The sequence below is a fragment of the Gasterosteus aculeatus genome, chromosome 7, assembly GCF_964276395.1.
Source record: "Gasterosteus aculeatus chromosome 7, fGasAcu3.hap1.1, whole genome shotgun sequence".
Taxonomy (NCBI): domain Eukaryota; kingdom Metazoa; phylum Chordata; class Actinopteri; order Perciformes; family Gasterosteidae; genus Gasterosteus; species Gasterosteus aculeatus.
This window is the reverse complement of record NC_135694.1, coordinates 31,920,041-31,935,752: the sequence shown is the minus strand read 5'-3', so window position 1 is coordinate 31,935,752 and position 15,712 is coordinate 31,920,041. Positions and strand designations below refer to the sequence as shown.

Genomic DNA, 15,712 nt, shown 5'->3' with positions numbered 1-15,712 from the left:
ACATTATATGTATAAACATACTTCATTTACTAGTACGGTATTGCATCATGTGTGTACATGTACAACAGTTACTACAGCTGTCAGATAACTGACACACGCACGCGCTCCCGTCTGTCTGCTTACGTCACAGCTTGGCCGACTCCGACACGCACGCGGAGGGCTCCTAACATGGTCACGTCCGCTGCAGTGACAGGAAATACCATATTTGGGCTTTTGCTTTGTTGTTACAGCTGAGAGCTGTTGGCTGAAACACGCACTTGCACACAATAGATCCCCGCGTGCATGTGCACCTCCAGATACAGCTTTCAAATGGACAAAATTACCAGAAAAATAACTTATGAAATTCTATAATAGATGAATAAATAATATATCTAAATGCATGTGTTTGTGTATTTAATTATTAAAATGTAAATATTAACACAATCCCACTGTCATCTGCCTCATAGAAAATAAATTAAAGCACCAGCAGCGTTGACATTTTATTCTCATGACTCGTTGATGTAAAAATACATTGAGTATAAAAACATGAAAAAGATCCCCTAACCTACTCAGTAGGTACACGTTCATGTACTTTATACTACATGTAGACATTATGTACACTTATAAAAGTACTCTGCACATTCGTAAGAGTCTCTTCTCTTCTGTGTTTTACGTTCATGTGTTTGACCTTTGACCTTGTCTGTTCACACAAGGGCAGAGTTCCAGTTCCAGGTCAAAGGTCACGGTGAACGTTGGACTGAAGACTCCCCACTGGAGAGGAGCAGGAGGAGGTGAAGGAGAGGGAGGGGGAGGAATAGGAGGAGCAGGGCGAGGAGTAGGGGCGGGGCCCGCTGACAGAGGAGGCGGAGCTCCGGCCCTCCCGTTGCTTCTGGTGGATCTTAGCGTGCCGCTTGCGCTCGTCACTGCGGGCGAACTTGCGGCAGCACTCACTGCAGGCGAAGGGCTTCTCCCCGGTGTGCGTGCGGATGTGCGTGGTCAGGTGGTCGCTGCGGCTGAAGCTGCGCATGCAGATGCGGCACTGAAACGGCCTCTGGCCCGTGTGCACGCGCACGTGACGCGTCAGCTCGTCGGAGCGCGAGAAGCGGCGCTCGCAGCCGTGGGCTGGGCACGCGTAGGGGCGCTCATGCGGCGGCATTCTGGACGGTCGCCCGGTGGGGGACTTTTTTGCCCGGCACGGTTTGGTTAGTGTGGCCCGGTGGGCGGGGCCTCTGGGTTGACCCTGCAAGGAGAAGGCTTGAATGGCAGAGAGTGGCGTGAGCGGCGGCGGGTTGGGAACAAGCTCGCTGTGCTGGCAGTCGGGAAGCATCTGCACCACCTGAGAGGCCGGGTAGGCGGCGGGGGAGGGGACCTGAGGCGGGAAGGCCTGGTGGGCTGGCTGGGAGTCGGCGGGGGGGGTGCAGAGGTCGGAACCGGCGGCAGACGTGTACGTCGGCGTGGCGGAGAAGACGGAGGTGACGTCAGCTGAGCCGCAGCTAAAGATCGGCGGTGATGACATCACTGACGATGACAACAAAGAGAGGGAGGCGGCGCAGGCCGCAGCGGGGGGGACGCTGACCAACCCTGTGAAGAGGCTGAGGAGAGGCTCCGCCCACAGGCCGGCGCTGCAGGCGGGCTCGAAGCTGAAGCGACCGCTGTAGGCCAGAGGGGAGAAGCCGTGCTGGTCCAGGTCCGACACAGAGTCTGAGAAAGAACCACAGAAGAAGAAGTGATCAGCTGGTCTGCTGCGCTTTGATTGGCTGCAGACGATTAGGTTAACATTAAAACTTCTTCTAATATTGTAAGAGTTCATATAATATAATAATATATAACAAAATGTTAATAAAATGAAAAATATGTATAAAATACAATTACATAACATACGTAAATAGACCATACGATTTAATATAATATACATAACATAGAAATCGTGTAAAAATATACTAGAATAATATAACTTAAGACGCCCAAAGTTGTCTGGGAGGGACTCCAGCCTAAGACCCTAACCCTAACCCTAACCCTAACCCTCCATCAAATTAATCCCTGGGCAGGCAAATAGAGCGCCTCGTTGGTATTAAATAAAAAATAAGATTGTCACAGCGTTATTTACTGCTTTTTTCCATGTTGGAATACATATCAAATATTGCAAAGTAACCGCAAAGTAATGTGTTCTGGCAGTTTGTTGTTTTGCATTAAATGAACCTAACTGGATGGAAGGAGAACATCAGGAGTTAAAGTGAGATTTCTCCTCCTCACCTCCGTCCTGCTCGGCGTTCTGCAGCCCGGGTCCCTGCGCTGCGGACGCGGCCGGCGGAGAGCCCCCCCCCGCAGCGGTCTGCAGCAGCAGGAGCAGCTCCTCCAGCTGGGAGCAGTAGCCGTCCAGAGGGGAGGGGGGCGGCGGGAAGCCGGGCAGGGGGTCCAGGGGCTGCAGCGCGGACACCGGCAGCTCGGTTCTGGTCGCTGCCATCGGTCTGGTGGAGGAGGTGGTGGAGGAGCACCGGAGAACCGAGGGGATCCCCGCTCCTGAGCCGGCGGAGAGGCGCTCTGTGCGGGCTGCCGCTGCTCTGCCGGAGGGGGGGGGGTCGGGGATGCCTGATAGGAAGCCCACGCTGGAAGTGTCGAAGGCTCCGGGTCCCGCGTGGACGTGTGGAGATACCCGGATGTGGCTCCCTGACAACTTGAACTTGAATGTGTCACGTTCCTCAGCGAGGATTCGCCTTTATAAAGACTCCTGCGTGACGTAGCCGTCCTGACGCGGCGGGGGAAAGCCCATATTTGGGCAGAGCGGAGACGCCTGCAGCCCGCTGCTCTCTTTGATTCCCCTGTAGCGGGACGGTCCCAGGAGAGTCCAGAATCCGGTCCCGATCGGCGGTCACCATCTCACAGCCGGACTGCAGCCGGTAAACGGGCAGCGGGGAGCCGCCGTGGCCGGAAACGCGGAGACGCGTCACAGCTCGGATCAGGCTCTGACGCGTCATCACTTCCTCGAGCCTTATTTGGGTGTTTTCCTGTCGGACTGCTGATCTGGGAGCGAGAGGAGGTACAAGTACTTTATTAGTACCTGGTTCAGTGGGACAAAAGTACTAACGGAAAAGCACCACAGTCTAAACGTACGCTGTTATTTAATAAAGCTTTCAATGAGAAAAGTACACAAGTATTATCAGCCTCGCATGAGTTTACAACCAGGACGTGGGTTGAATTTTCAACGCGTGGTGATTAAGGGCATCAGAGGGAAGAAGCTGGTCCTGGTTCTGCTGCTTCTGATCTGATGGTCCGCTGTAGTCATAGTCCTGTTTAGTGGTCCAAACCACTGAGATGGAGCAGCAGAGAACCAACTGGGTGATGGTGGAGTAGATCAGGACCAGCAGCTCCAGGGGAGGAAGGTCAACCACTGCTGGGCCTTCTTCCTGATGTGTTGGAGGCCAACTTCAGGTCCCGGGAGGTCTCCACAGCAGACTCCTATTGAGTATGGTCATCTACAGCTGACTCATCAGGTATCTAAAACAGTAAAAGTACACGAGTACTTTCAGCTACAGAATAGCCAAAGGAAAAACAAGATTGAATGTAAGCATTACATTCAATCACATAGCGACTTTGAGCGACTTAATATAAGCATATGCATTTCAACCATACGGATACAAACAAGAAGAGCAAGAAACAAGAAAGTGAAATTTCATATTACTTTACGTACGTAACTCCTCTCTCTGTTTATTTTAACTTTGATAAACCAACCATTAATAGAGCCAAACCCACCTGATCCCCTCACCGGGGGATTAGCTCAGATGGTAGAGCGCTCGCTTAGCATGCGAGAGGTAGCGGGATCGATGCCCGCATCCTCCAGTTTTCCTTCTGATAAATACGTGCGTGACGTGAGGCGTCACAGCTCACGTTCGAATGATCATGGCAGGTAAAGACCGGCCATGTTCCTGCGTCTGCCTTTTTACTGGTTTCACTTCCTGGTTCTAAAGTCTGGCTCATATTTACGCATTTCTTCAGACAAAAGCTCCGCTCCCCCACTGACCGACTGACATTTTTTCACTCCACATGCACATACACTTGTCTCCTTTTGTTCGCTGGTGCAGTGGTCCCCAACCACTGGGCCGCGGACTGGTACCGGTCCGTGGGCCGTTTGGTACCGGGCCGCACCACAGAAAGCTTATATATATTTTTTGTCTGACAAATCTTTTATCTTGAAAATTGACCGGATTTTGTCCTAATTATGTGCGCTCGTCCCTCTGACATATTCCCCCGCGTCACCACGCGTTTTTCTTGTCCTCTTACCGTGCACTACTACCCCCCCGTTCCGCCCGCAACGACTACTACTCCCCCCCCGTCGGACCTTATCGACCGGTCCGCGAAATATTGTCTGACATGAAACCGGTCCGTGAGGTAAGAAAGGTCGGGGACCACTGGGCTGGTGCATTTTATTTTTAACTTTCATTTTTAAAACATATTTCTAGTTCTTGCAATATGTTGTCTTATCTGTCTAGTGATTAATTATTTTCTTTTCAGGGAAACCTTTTTTTGTAAAATGATATAATAAAAAAAATGTATTTTATTCTTTTCTGAGAAACAACTTTCTCAACTAATTTTTTAAGTGTCTTGATTATATATATAATTATCGACTCCGCGACCAATCCAGGGTGTACCGTCTATCGCCCGAAGTTGGCTTGGATGGACTCCAGCGACTCCCCCTGCGACCCTGTGTGCAGATGGATGGGTGGATATATATATATATATATATATATATATATATATATATATATATATATATATATATATATATATATATATATATAATATAAAATTGATATACACAGACAATAACCACAGGACACCAGTTCTCCTCTTTGTTTGTAAAATATTTCTCAATAAACTTAATTTATTCACAAACTGATTTTTCAAATTGCCATGTCGTCAGTTCTTTTTTTATCATCACATACAATAAAAAACATTTCTAAAAGACCAGAGTCTCTGTACACGCCCTCTTAACCAGATGAGAAATATGAAGGAACATCAGAAAGTAAGCAGAGGGGCTAAGAGGTCAAAGGTCAACCGATACGCTACTAGCTCCTCCTCTTTTAGCACTCATATGGAATATGTCCACTTATGTTTTATGATACAGATCAATAGAATCACACGGGGGGGGAGTGTGTGCGCGCCTGCGTGCATGTGCGTTACAGGGACATTTCCAGTTCCTTTATTAAACCTTATTGTTTTTGTCCCTTTTATTGTTGTAGGTCAAGCTAGCAAGCTAACAAGTAGCTAGCTGTTATCTCAGTTCACCATTTAGGATGAACAAAAATAGAGCTCGACACCCAAAGGTCCTGAAGTCTTTATGCTAAGCTAGGCTAACAACGACTCCAGCCTCCACACATGAGCGGGGTGCACCTGAACGCCTCTCTGCTTTTCTAAAACACTGCACTGTTCCTTTAAGAGGGAGGATGTCATCAAAGCTATGGTCCGTTCACACCACACGCGTGACTTATCTCCGTCACGTGTCTCCGTAGAGACAGTTGTCGTTTCCGATGTCTCACAGCTGGAATGTCACCGACTCCTCCAGGAAGCGCGTCTGGATGACTGCGGCTTCCAGGCTGCTTCAGGCGGACCAGCAGCCGGTCTAATGTCCGTTGTGTCGGATCGTACAGGCGTTCAGTCTCAGCTGTGTGTGTGTGTGTGTGTGTGTGTGTGTGTGTGTGTGTGTGTGTGTGAGTCTCCGGTGAGCGGCCGTGTAATAACGTGTATTCACGCGGTGGCAGCACGTCGGTGATGACGAGCGGAGCATCTCAACGCTGATTGGCTGTCGATAGACAGCGTCGGGCGTCTTTCGCCTCATGCGTTGACTTTACATGGAATCTACTCGCGCAAATAGTTTCCCTCTCTTTTGGTGTGAACGCACCATTAGGCTTCGAGGCGGATTTCAATGAGTCAGAAGTAACCTTTGATGCGTTCATGGACATTTGGACGTCAGAGCTCTGAAGGTTTCTTGTTATTAAGGGTGTTGTTGATTGTTGATTGTCCCTCGGGTTTGTCGCTAACGCAATGTTTTATCGGCAGCTGAAACTCTCACGTGTCAAAGTGTCCCTGAACGCATCACCAAACATTCACCTCTGAAGATTGGAACTTCTTTCAGTGACTTTAAAGCAGCCAAAATGGGTTTTTTATAAATAAATAGAAATCACATAAAATAACATTTAAACATTTGTCATTGGACGTCTAATTCTCACCTGGCGGTCGTGTGGAGCTTCAGCGTCCAGAGTAAATCCATAGAAGAAGAATAAACGCAGTCAATGTGTGACACTGATCAGCTGATCGATGTTTACACCAAATTCACCTGGACTTCATCACAGGGGCATTTCCTTCTGCCATTTCAAAATAAAAGCTTTTTAAAAGGTTTCCTGTGAGGTGTGACGAAAAGCCTCCCCATCTCTTCCTCTTCTTCTGTTCACACTTGGGGATGTTTTGTGACTAAATAAATAAATAAATAAACATTCTTGATTCAATCTGGAGTCACATGACCACCAGGAGTTCGCACCCACGCTTCCTGCCCTCAGTTCAGTCTGACAGGACGACGCAGCCAACCTGAACGCATCGCCGACGTCACTGTTTATCGATGTGTAAGGAAGTGAATTATTGGTTCTACTTCCTGTTGTTAAAGGGCCGATTATCCTGGACGATGAAACACACCTGAGATGCTGAATTATTAATAGCGATATTGATCCAAACGGATTATTGTAAATATGAAATAGATTTTAGAGATGAATTGTGATCTGTTTCACTTCCTAACGAACGTTATACAGCATTAAATATAAAAAAAGACTTATTCATCAATAAAAAAACCTAAAACAACTTTTGAAAAGTGTAACGTTGATTATTTTTGATGTTTTACTGAGTTCAGAGCAGTTTTAATGATTATTATAATATATTGTGGATCCTTGTCGACCCGGTTATCAAACATCAAAGAGTCTGTATCTGTACTTATGGATCTGTGGTTGCTGTGGCGACGGCGTGTCAGGTTGGCGACGCGGCGGCCTGGTCAGAACGTCACGGCCGACCCTCAGCTACCTGGTGCGTTAGCCTGGAGCTAGCTCGGCGACGATGACGTCACGTCCGGTCTTCACCGTCGGCAGTCGCATCATCGCGGTCGTCAGCGCGACTCAGCAGCTGAGAGGAGGTGTTGTTCCTGAGAGCCGTGCTGATTGGTGGCAAGGAGGCGGAGGGGCGGGGCTTCAGATCAATCCAAAAACCGAATGAAACAACGGAGAACGACCTCAGTTCTCCTCTATCAAGTTCAAGTCCAGTTCTGTACAGTCCCTCTCAAACACTGCCTGTTGCGCTGCCTCGCGCTCGGGCGCCTCGGCCTCCTCGCCGTCCTCCTCCTCGCCGTCCTCCTCGTCCTCGCGGCATTCCTCGTCGCTCTCGCTCAGCGGCCCGATGCTTGTCCGCCCGAGACACTCGGCCGGAGAGCACGAGCTCCGGAAGTCACCCATGAAGGAGTCCATGAGCACGTCTCCTCCACAGGGGGGCCGGCCCCCACGCTCCAGGGCCTGGGGGTCCATGCTGCGGGTCTACAGAGCAAAACACAAATCAAAGAGAGCGATAAACCCAACGTTCCAACAGGAAATGTGTCCTGCTGCTCATTCATCTTAGAAATAAATATTGGTGCTAGCCGGTACCTGGGTCATCTTGGTGAAGTCCAGGACGGGGCGGGCACACGGCCTGTCCGGGTCCCGCCTCCTCTTCAGACCCGGTTTGAGGAGCAGCAGGTCGCAGGGCTGCGAGTGGCAGCGAGGCAGCTGCGGCGGCAGACAGCGCCTCAGAGACGACGGCGTGCTGCAGGCCGAGGACGGCGAGACGGGAACCAGGACGCCTGCCGCCGTGGCCGAGCAGCTCGGTGGGCGCGGCCGCGTCTGGCTCGGGGCCGCTGGCGGCGGCGGCAAGAAGGTGGAGGCCGCAGAGTCTCTGATAAGCACGGGGGAGAGGGAGAAACGCCTCTGAGGAGGGGGAGGCGGGTGCAGGGGGGAGGGGGAGGACGAGCAGGAGGAGGGGGAGGGGAAGAAGCAGCAGCAGGCTCCTCCTCCCGCCGCCGCCGCCTCGCTGGGGTCCCAGGGGAAGCTCCAGGGTAGCGGCGAGTCCGGAGACAGCGCCAGGCTGAAGAAGGTGGGGCTGGACGAGGAGTGCAGCGACGAGTTCAGGGAGGAGCTGGGGGCGCGGAGAGGACAGGCCCCCCCACCCACAACCCCCACCCCGCCTGCCCCCGTGACCCCTCCCCCCACCGCTCCGTGGCACTGCTGCCGACTGACGGGGGTCCAGACCCGCGAGGCGCTGGGCCGCCAGGTGTAGCGGCAGCGTGACAGGTCCTCGGGCACCGACAGCGAACGGCAGTGCCGCTTGGGGGGCGGAGGAGGTGGAGGGGGGAGTCCGGGGCCGGGGGGGGGCACCGCCGGTGCTCCAGGGAGGGAAAGCTCGGACGCTGAGGAGCTCGGCGCCAGTGGCCGGTGCTGCTGCAGTGGGGGATGAGATGGGGGCGTGTCCAGGGGGTCACCCCCCTCCTGCAGGTGAGCATCTGGGGGCACCAGGGGCACAGGACCGGGGGGGAAACTAGAGCTCAGCAACCCCCCCTGCAGGCCGGACTTGGAGGGAGGGCAGAGCTGCCAGTAGCTGCTCTCTAAGGGCAGACACATTAGGATGTTAGTGACATGCGTGTGCACAAGTTGCATCATGGGAAATGTAGGATCCAGCATTTCGCAAGCCTCTTAATCCAGAGGAAATCACTCACCAGGCATCAAGCCATCTGGGGGCCAGCACTCTGGGAGGGGTTTTGGGTCCAGCAGGGACTGAAAGAACAAAAGATGGAGCTGAAAACCCCGAAAACCGTTCTTCACTACGCTCCACACTTCCTTCACTACGCCTCACGCTTCCTTCACTACACTCCACGCTTCCTTCACTACGCTCCACACTTCCTTCACTACGCCCCACGCTTCCTTCACTACGCTCCACACTTCCTTCACTACGCTCCACGCTTCCTTCACTACGCTCCACGCTTCCTTCACTACGCTCCACGCTTCCTTCACTACGCCCCACGCTTCCTTCACTACGCCTCACGCTTCCTTCACTACACTCCACGCTTCCTTCACTACGCTCCACACTTCCTTCACTCCACGCTTCCTTCACTACGCTCCACGCTTCCTTCACTACGCTCCACGCTTCCTTCACTACGCCTCACGCTTCCTTCACTACGCCACACGCTTCCTTCACTACGCCTCACGCTTCCTTCACTACGCTCCACGCTTACTTCACTAAGCTCCACGCTTCCTTCACTACGCTCCACACTTCCTTCACTACGCTCCACGCTTCCATCACAACGCTCCATACTTCCGTCACTCCACGCTTCCTTCACTACGCCCCACGCTTCCTTCACTACGCCTCACGCTTCCTTCACTACGCCTCACGCTTCCTTCACTACGCCTCACGCTTCCTTCACCTTCACTACGCCTCACGCTTCCTTCACCTTCACTACGCCTCACGCTTCCATCACAACGCTCCATACTTCCGTCACTCCACGCTTCCTTCACTACGCCCCACGTTTCCTTCACTACGCCTTACGCTTCCTTCACTACGCCTCACGCTTCCTTCACTACGCTCCATGCTTCATTCACTACGCCTCACGCTTCCTTCACTACGCCTCACGCTTCCTTCACTACGCCTCACGCTTCCTTCACCTTCACTACGCCTCACGCTTCCTTCACCTTCACTACGCCTCACGCTTCCTTCACTACGCTCCACACTTCCTTCACTACGCTCCACGCTTCCTTTACTACGCTCCACGCTTCCTTTACTACGCTCCACACTCCACGCTTCCTTCACTACGCTCCACGCTTCCTTCGCTTCCTTCACTACACTCCACACTTCCTTCACTACGCTCCACGCTTCCTTCACTACGCTCCACACTTTCTTCACTACGCTCCACACTTCCTTCACTCCACGCTTCCTTCACTACGCTCCACACTCCACGCTTCCTTCACTACGCCCCACGCTTCCTTCACCACGCCTCACGCTTCCTTCACTACGCTCCACGCTTCCTTCACTACGCCCCACGCTTCCTTCACCACGCCTCACGCTTCCTTCACTACGCTCCACGCTTCCTTCACTACGCCTCACGCTTCCTTCACTACGCTCCACGCTTACTTCACTAAGCTCCACGCTTCCTTCACTACGCCTCACGCTTCCTTCACTACGCCTTACGCTTCCTTCACTACGCCTCACGCTTCCTTCACTACGCCTCACGCTTCCTTCACTACGCTCCACGCTTCCTTCACTACGCTCCACGCTTCCTTCACTACGCCTCACGCTTCCTTCACTACGCCTCACACTTCCTTCACTACGCTCCACGCTTCCTTCACTACGCTCCACGCTTCCTTCACTACGCTCCACGCTTCCTTCACTACGCCTCACGCTTCCTTCACTACGCCTCACGCTTCCTTCACCTTCACTACGCCTCACGCTTCCTTCACTACGCTCCACGCTTCCTTCGCTTCCTTCACTACGCTCCACGCTTCCTTCACTACGCCTCACGCTTCCTTCACTACGCCTCACGCTTCCTTCACTACGCCTCACGCTTCCTTCACCTTCACTACGCCTCACACTTCCTTCACTACGCTCCACGCTTCCTTCACTACGCTCCACGCTTCCTTCACTACGCCTCACGCTTCCTTCACTACGCCTCACGCTTCCTTCACTACGCTCCACGCTTCCTTCACTACGCTCCACGCTTCCTTCGCTTCCTTCACTACGCTCCACGCTTCCTTCGCTTCCTTCACTACGCTCCACGCTTCCTTCACTACGCCTCACGCTTCCTTCGCTTCCTTCACTACGCCTCACGCTTCCTTCACTACGCCTCACGCTTCCTTCACTACGCTCCACGCTTCCTTCACTACGCTCCACACTTCCTTCACTCCACGCTTCCTTCACTACGCTCCACGCTTCCTTCACTACGCCTCACGCTTCCTTCACTACGCTCCACGCTTCCTTCACTACGCCTCACGCTTCCTTCACTACGCCTCACGCTTCCTTCACTACGCTCCACGCTTCCTTCGCTTCCTTCACTACGCTCCACGCTTCCTTCACTACGCCTCACGCTTCCTTCGCTTCCTTCACTACGCCTCACGCTTCCTTCACTACGCCTCACGCTTCCTTCACTACGCTCCACGCTTCCTTCACTACGCTCCACACTTCCTTCACTCCACGCTTCCTTCACTACGCTCCACGCTTCCTTCACTACGCCTCACGCTTCCTTCACTACGCCTCACGCTTCCTTCACTACGCTCCACGCTTCCTTCGCTTCCTTCACTACGCTCCGCGCTTCCTGTGCGACTCACCAGGTAGAAGTCCCCTGGCGGAGCGGGGTCACCTTCCAGAGTCTGCTTCCTCAGGCTGTCCTACAGCAGCGTGACCACAGCATGGTGACAGGGGGCGGGGCCAAGGGTGTGGGGGATGAAAGGGGGAGCAGGGAGGAAGGAGCGGAGGAGGAAGGGGAGAGCCACAACAGATCGGGTGTCGGCAGTTCGGGAGCTAAGAGGGGAGGGGCCAAGGGCTGAGACTCCTCCTCCTTACCTCAGGGCCAGGTAAAGCTGCCCACTCTCACAAGGCCATCGTCAATCAGCTGTTGCCACTGGCAACACACCTGGAGAGGAAGGAGAAATGCATGTGGTGGAGAGCCATGAATAGTGTTGCACGGTGTACCGGTACTAGAATGGTACCGCGGTACCCATACGTTGAAAACAATACGGTTTTGAATACTTTTAGTACCGGTACTTTAAAAAAAGCACCAATCAGAGCGCACTCACTGTTGCGCTCCGTGTCAGGCTGCCTGCACACATCGACTGCGCAGCTCTCACACATGTTATCAGGGGAGACGCGCCCTCACGTAGCAGACTGCTCACCCATATACAGCCTAACACCATTAGCCTTAGCCTAGCTTAGCTCGGGTGACCACACGTCCTCTTTTACCCGGACGCATTTTTTAGGTCTGGAAAAGAGGAAACGTCCGGGTAAAAGAGGACGTCTGCTTTGTCTTGTGTTGCTCTGTGCTCTAAACCTTGGAGTGAGACGTTGGGGGTGAAGCTACGGCTGACGGGCGGGTGGAAGTTTCGCTACGTGCAGCGAATCGGGTTATAGATGCGCCGTTTAGATGAACCAGCGCAGATTTATTTTTTTTTGCGTAATAAATTGGATGTGTGGCTTGCGTGTGAAAACATGGAAACACGCGTGTCACACGGGGAAACCGTGAGAGTTGGCAGCCCTGTAGCTTTGTTGGCTAGCTTGACAACAACTTTAGTAAGTTCATGAATAGTCCAACAGAAATATATACATGCACACAAAACTGTACCAAATAATACACACTTGGTGCAATAGGCTACATGCTGGTGGATCTTCACCTAATCCTTTTTATTTTTAGTTAAGGAAATATGAATGTGAGAATATCAAACTATGCAAGTAAATAAAGCATTGTTCATCCCACAGACAGTCAAACAGATACCAGGTTAAAAAAAAGGAACCTTACAGATGTTTTATTTATTACTATCATAGATAAATATATTCCATTATGCTATTTGTGGTATCGGGTACCATAATATTTTGGCAGGTATAGTATCGAAGTCATAATTTTGGTATCGTGACTACCCTAGTCATGAACGTTCCTCAGTAGATGTCACAAAGCTGCGTTCACAGAGAACGCGGGGGATTGTTTCTGGTCAATTGACATATATCGCGTCATCCGCACTAGACGCGACGGAGGGGCCGTGGCTTTTCACCAGAAAACAGTTCAACCTGCGACCATGGAGGACACCACGACTCTGTAGCTGTTGTGAAGTTCTACTCATGTCGGACCACCAAACGCCTGCCTGCCGCTTCCAGCGCTAACCCGTTAGCCCGTTTCATGTTTGTCAGGTCGACATTGGCGCTAACAATTAGCAGCTCGTCTCATCACGTCTGTGCATTTGTATGAAATCTTAAGTTTGGTGTGATCGCAGCATTGAACACGATAATATGTTACTATACTTCAGTCATGATAAATATATCACTGGAATCTTAAATCCTGATGACATATCAAAACATTTGCAATATGCTAACCCAATATGGAACATTTAGATTCATCCCAATTTGATACCCATTTTTATTTGAAAAATATCTCTTATCCAATAAGATCAAGTTCATTTCTAACGGCTAATCTTCAGGCTCTGCTCAGTGAACATGAGAAAACTATGAGGTCACTGTGATGCGTTTACATGTCATCTGTAAAATCTAGTGTTGGTGATTAACTAGAATACATTTAGATGTTTTCACATGGGAATAAAAAGTAGAGATTACTGTAACTCCCTAATTGTGAGTAACTTGCGTAACCATTTGTACTCATTCACGCTAGATGAGCCGGAGAGTGGGAGGGGCTTATCTCCATGGAAACCATTAACTGCCATTTAAATCTCTATCTACCATTAAAACAAATAATCTGTTTCTGCTCAGAAATTGTTTGTGGACAAACCATTTCTGATATCCGGAGGAACTACATGAGCGTATGACATCATCATGAGGCGTGTTCACGGTCTCTCTCGGGACACACGTTTATTACATGAGAATGTAACAAAAACAAAGATTAATAAAGACTAAATCTGAAACCCAAAATAACGACACAATGCCGATAGTGTGAATTGGTGTTTTATTTCTTTAAGACATTCCGTTGTGTGATGTCATGAGGAGATGAATCGTGCTCAATAATCAATGTTTATAGGAAGCATTTCCCTCAGGAGCTCACAGGTATCACACGTTTAACGCCAACTGATGCCTTTATTTGGTCAATTGGTGGATTAAGAGGTTTGCTCTGATAAACCGCCATCTTTTCTCATATAAATCACGTGAAGCCCTTGATGTATCAGGTGTAAATGAGGTCAGGGGTCACACTTTGAGGGCCTCAAACCCTGCTGTTGTTGCGGGGGGCTACTGGGGGTGTCCCTGGCAGAGGAGGCCTTCGAGCGGCCTGAGAAGGAGCCACCCGTCCGATGCCGGACCGGCCGCTGGGCATCTCCGCCTGCTGCTAGCTCGTGGCTAACACATCCCATTGTTTTCATCGAGGCATGCTAGCACGATTTCTTTCCCCACCGTCCGAGTGCACAATACAATGTGGGAATGTCACGGCGGGTTCCTTCCCCTTCTGTGATACACAAACACTAATGAAATCACCTGGATATCTGGCGTAAATGCAGCCAGTTACATCACCGGCACAGTTAGCTCGCTATAAATAATATGTCATCCATTTATTACTTTCAAGGTCGGCACAATAAATTCAGCCATCTTGCGCTTTGACGCCAAACGGTTGATGTGTCGCCGCCACAGCCTCGCTGCCTCCCGGGCCGCTCTGCTGCGGGGCCCCGCGGGGCCAACGGGGAAGCTACACCGGCTGTCCGTCCGGCTGGATCCGGGGACAGTGAGCGGTCTAACGGCGGCTAGCTGCAGCCCTGCCTTAACGAGCTAACGCGGCACTAGCAGCGGCAGCTAGCCGCCGCGTTAGCTCGCTGCCGCGGCTAGCCGCCGCGTTAGCTGCAAAACAAACCCGGGACAGATCGCTCGGGATGTTGTCGGTTCTCGTCCCTCCTCCGGCTTCTACCTGAGAGAGGATACGTCTGCATACAGACGAAAAACCTCACAGGCGGATTCCCCACCAGCATCCCCCGGTGATAGAGACGCTTATACCGGGGGATGCTGATCCGGTATGGCCGGCCTGTGGGCTCTGCGGAGCGGCGCGTGAGGAGGAAAACACCGCGGGACGTGAACTAGCGCACAACTAACGCAACCAGCGCTCACTCGCTCCTCACTCGGCCGGATGGCACGCTTACCTTCTCGGGCAGCACCTCCGGAGGAGTCGGGGCGAAGCTCCGGTGGCTGGCAGACGGTCCTCGGTGTGTTGACCCAGTATTATTAAAGAGCACCGCCCGCCGCCGCTGTCAGCACCAAACCCACCACGAGGAATTAAAGTCCGCAATCAGGCGCACACAGCGGGCACCGCAGCGTCCGGAACCGGCCTGTCGTCCACCGGGTCGGAACCATTAACACCCAATAATGAGTTTACGTGCACACGCCCGTGAGCGGGAGGCATTCATAAATAACGTTTACGGTGCCGAGGAGGGGGGCGGGGCTACACCCCATCACCTGCCGTCTATTTAAACACCGTTTCACCGCGTCTCCACTGCGACCAACAGCCGCCTTTACAAACACAAACACGGCGTTAATCGACACGGTTCATCGAATGTCCGAATCTGAGCGAGAGCTGCGAGACGCGCAGAGCATGCTGGGAGTTAGAGTTCACACCCGCAATCGCAGCAGCTTGTTTACAGCAGCGGATCCGCCTCAGATGTGATCAGCTGATATCGTGTATTGAGCCAGGTGAAGCAGGGGGCGAGCACCGCCCTCACAAAACGAGCGCTCCTCTGGGGTCCCACCTGAGAACAGGTACTTCCAATATCCAGCAGATATTGACGTACACTGCCGATATACAACAGCACAGATATATTTGCCTTTTGAGGTCTGTAAAAAGAAATATATTTATAAAAAAAAAAAAAAAAAAAGATACTTAGGTATTTTCTTAAAAGCCTAAGACAAGTCAATGTTTATTCTTTTTAATATACTTTGAGCAATAAACAGCAGCTTCCACGATCCCGTTGGTTTGATTCCCAGTGTAGAAGAA

General features: G+C 51.8%; 2 protein-coding genes and 1 non-coding gene across 6 annotated transcripts; 1 reads left to right on the top strand and 2 right to left on the bottom strand.

The window, feature by feature from the left end:
* Positions 1 to 466: 466 nt before the first annotated feature.
* LOC120822903 (early growth response protein 1) lies at positions 467 to 5,773 on the bottom strand. Of its 2 annotated transcripts, none has more exons than XM_078107088.1 (3): positions 4,626 to 5,773; positions 2,233 to 3,474; positions 467 to 1,680 (listed from the first exon to the last, which is right to left on the bottom strand). In XM_078107088.1, the coding sequence occupies exons 2-3, from the start codon at positions 2,441 to 2,443 to the stop codon at positions 713 to 715; spliced, it is 1,179 nt and encodes a 392-aa protein (XP_077963214.1). In that variant the 5' UTR covers positions 2,444 to 3,474; positions 4,626 to 5,773; the 3' UTR covers positions 467 to 712. The 2 variants fall into 2 exon arrangements, with proteins under 2 accessions (XP_077963214.1, XP_040038812.2); XM_040182878.2 differs by having other exon boundaries at positions 3,730 to 4,681.
* trnaa-agc (transfer RNA alanine (anticodon AGC)) lies at positions 3,744 to 3,816 on the top strand. Its single transcript has one exon. It is a non-coding gene; the product is annotated as a tRNA-Ala (tRNA).
* Positions 4,821 to 15,332, bottom strand: fam53c (family with sequence similarity 53 member C). 3 transcript variants are annotated; one of them, XM_078107086.1, is made up of 6 exons: positions 14,865 to 15,004; positions 11,590 to 11,659; positions 11,355 to 11,414; positions 8,756 to 8,813; positions 7,653 to 8,644; positions 4,821 to 7,544 (listed from the first exon to the last, which is right to left on the bottom strand). In XM_078107086.1, the coding sequence occupies exons 4-6, from the start codon at positions 8,760 to 8,762 to the stop codon at positions 7,248 to 7,250; spliced, it is 1,296 nt and encodes a 431-aa protein (XP_077963212.1). In that variant the 5' UTR covers positions 8,763 to 8,813; positions 11,355 to 11,414; positions 11,590 to 11,659; positions 14,865 to 15,004; the 3' UTR covers positions 4,821 to 7,247. The 3 variants fall into 3 exon arrangements, with proteins under 3 accessions (XP_077963212.1, XP_077963213.1, XP_077963211.1); XM_078107087.1 differs by lacking the exon at positions 11,355 to 11,414 and having other exon boundaries at positions 14,865 to 15,332; XM_078107085.1 differs by lacking the exons at positions 11,590 to 11,659; positions 14,865 to 15,004 and having other exon boundaries at positions 11,355 to 11,495.
* Positions 15,333 to 15,712: the final 380 nt, after the last annotated feature.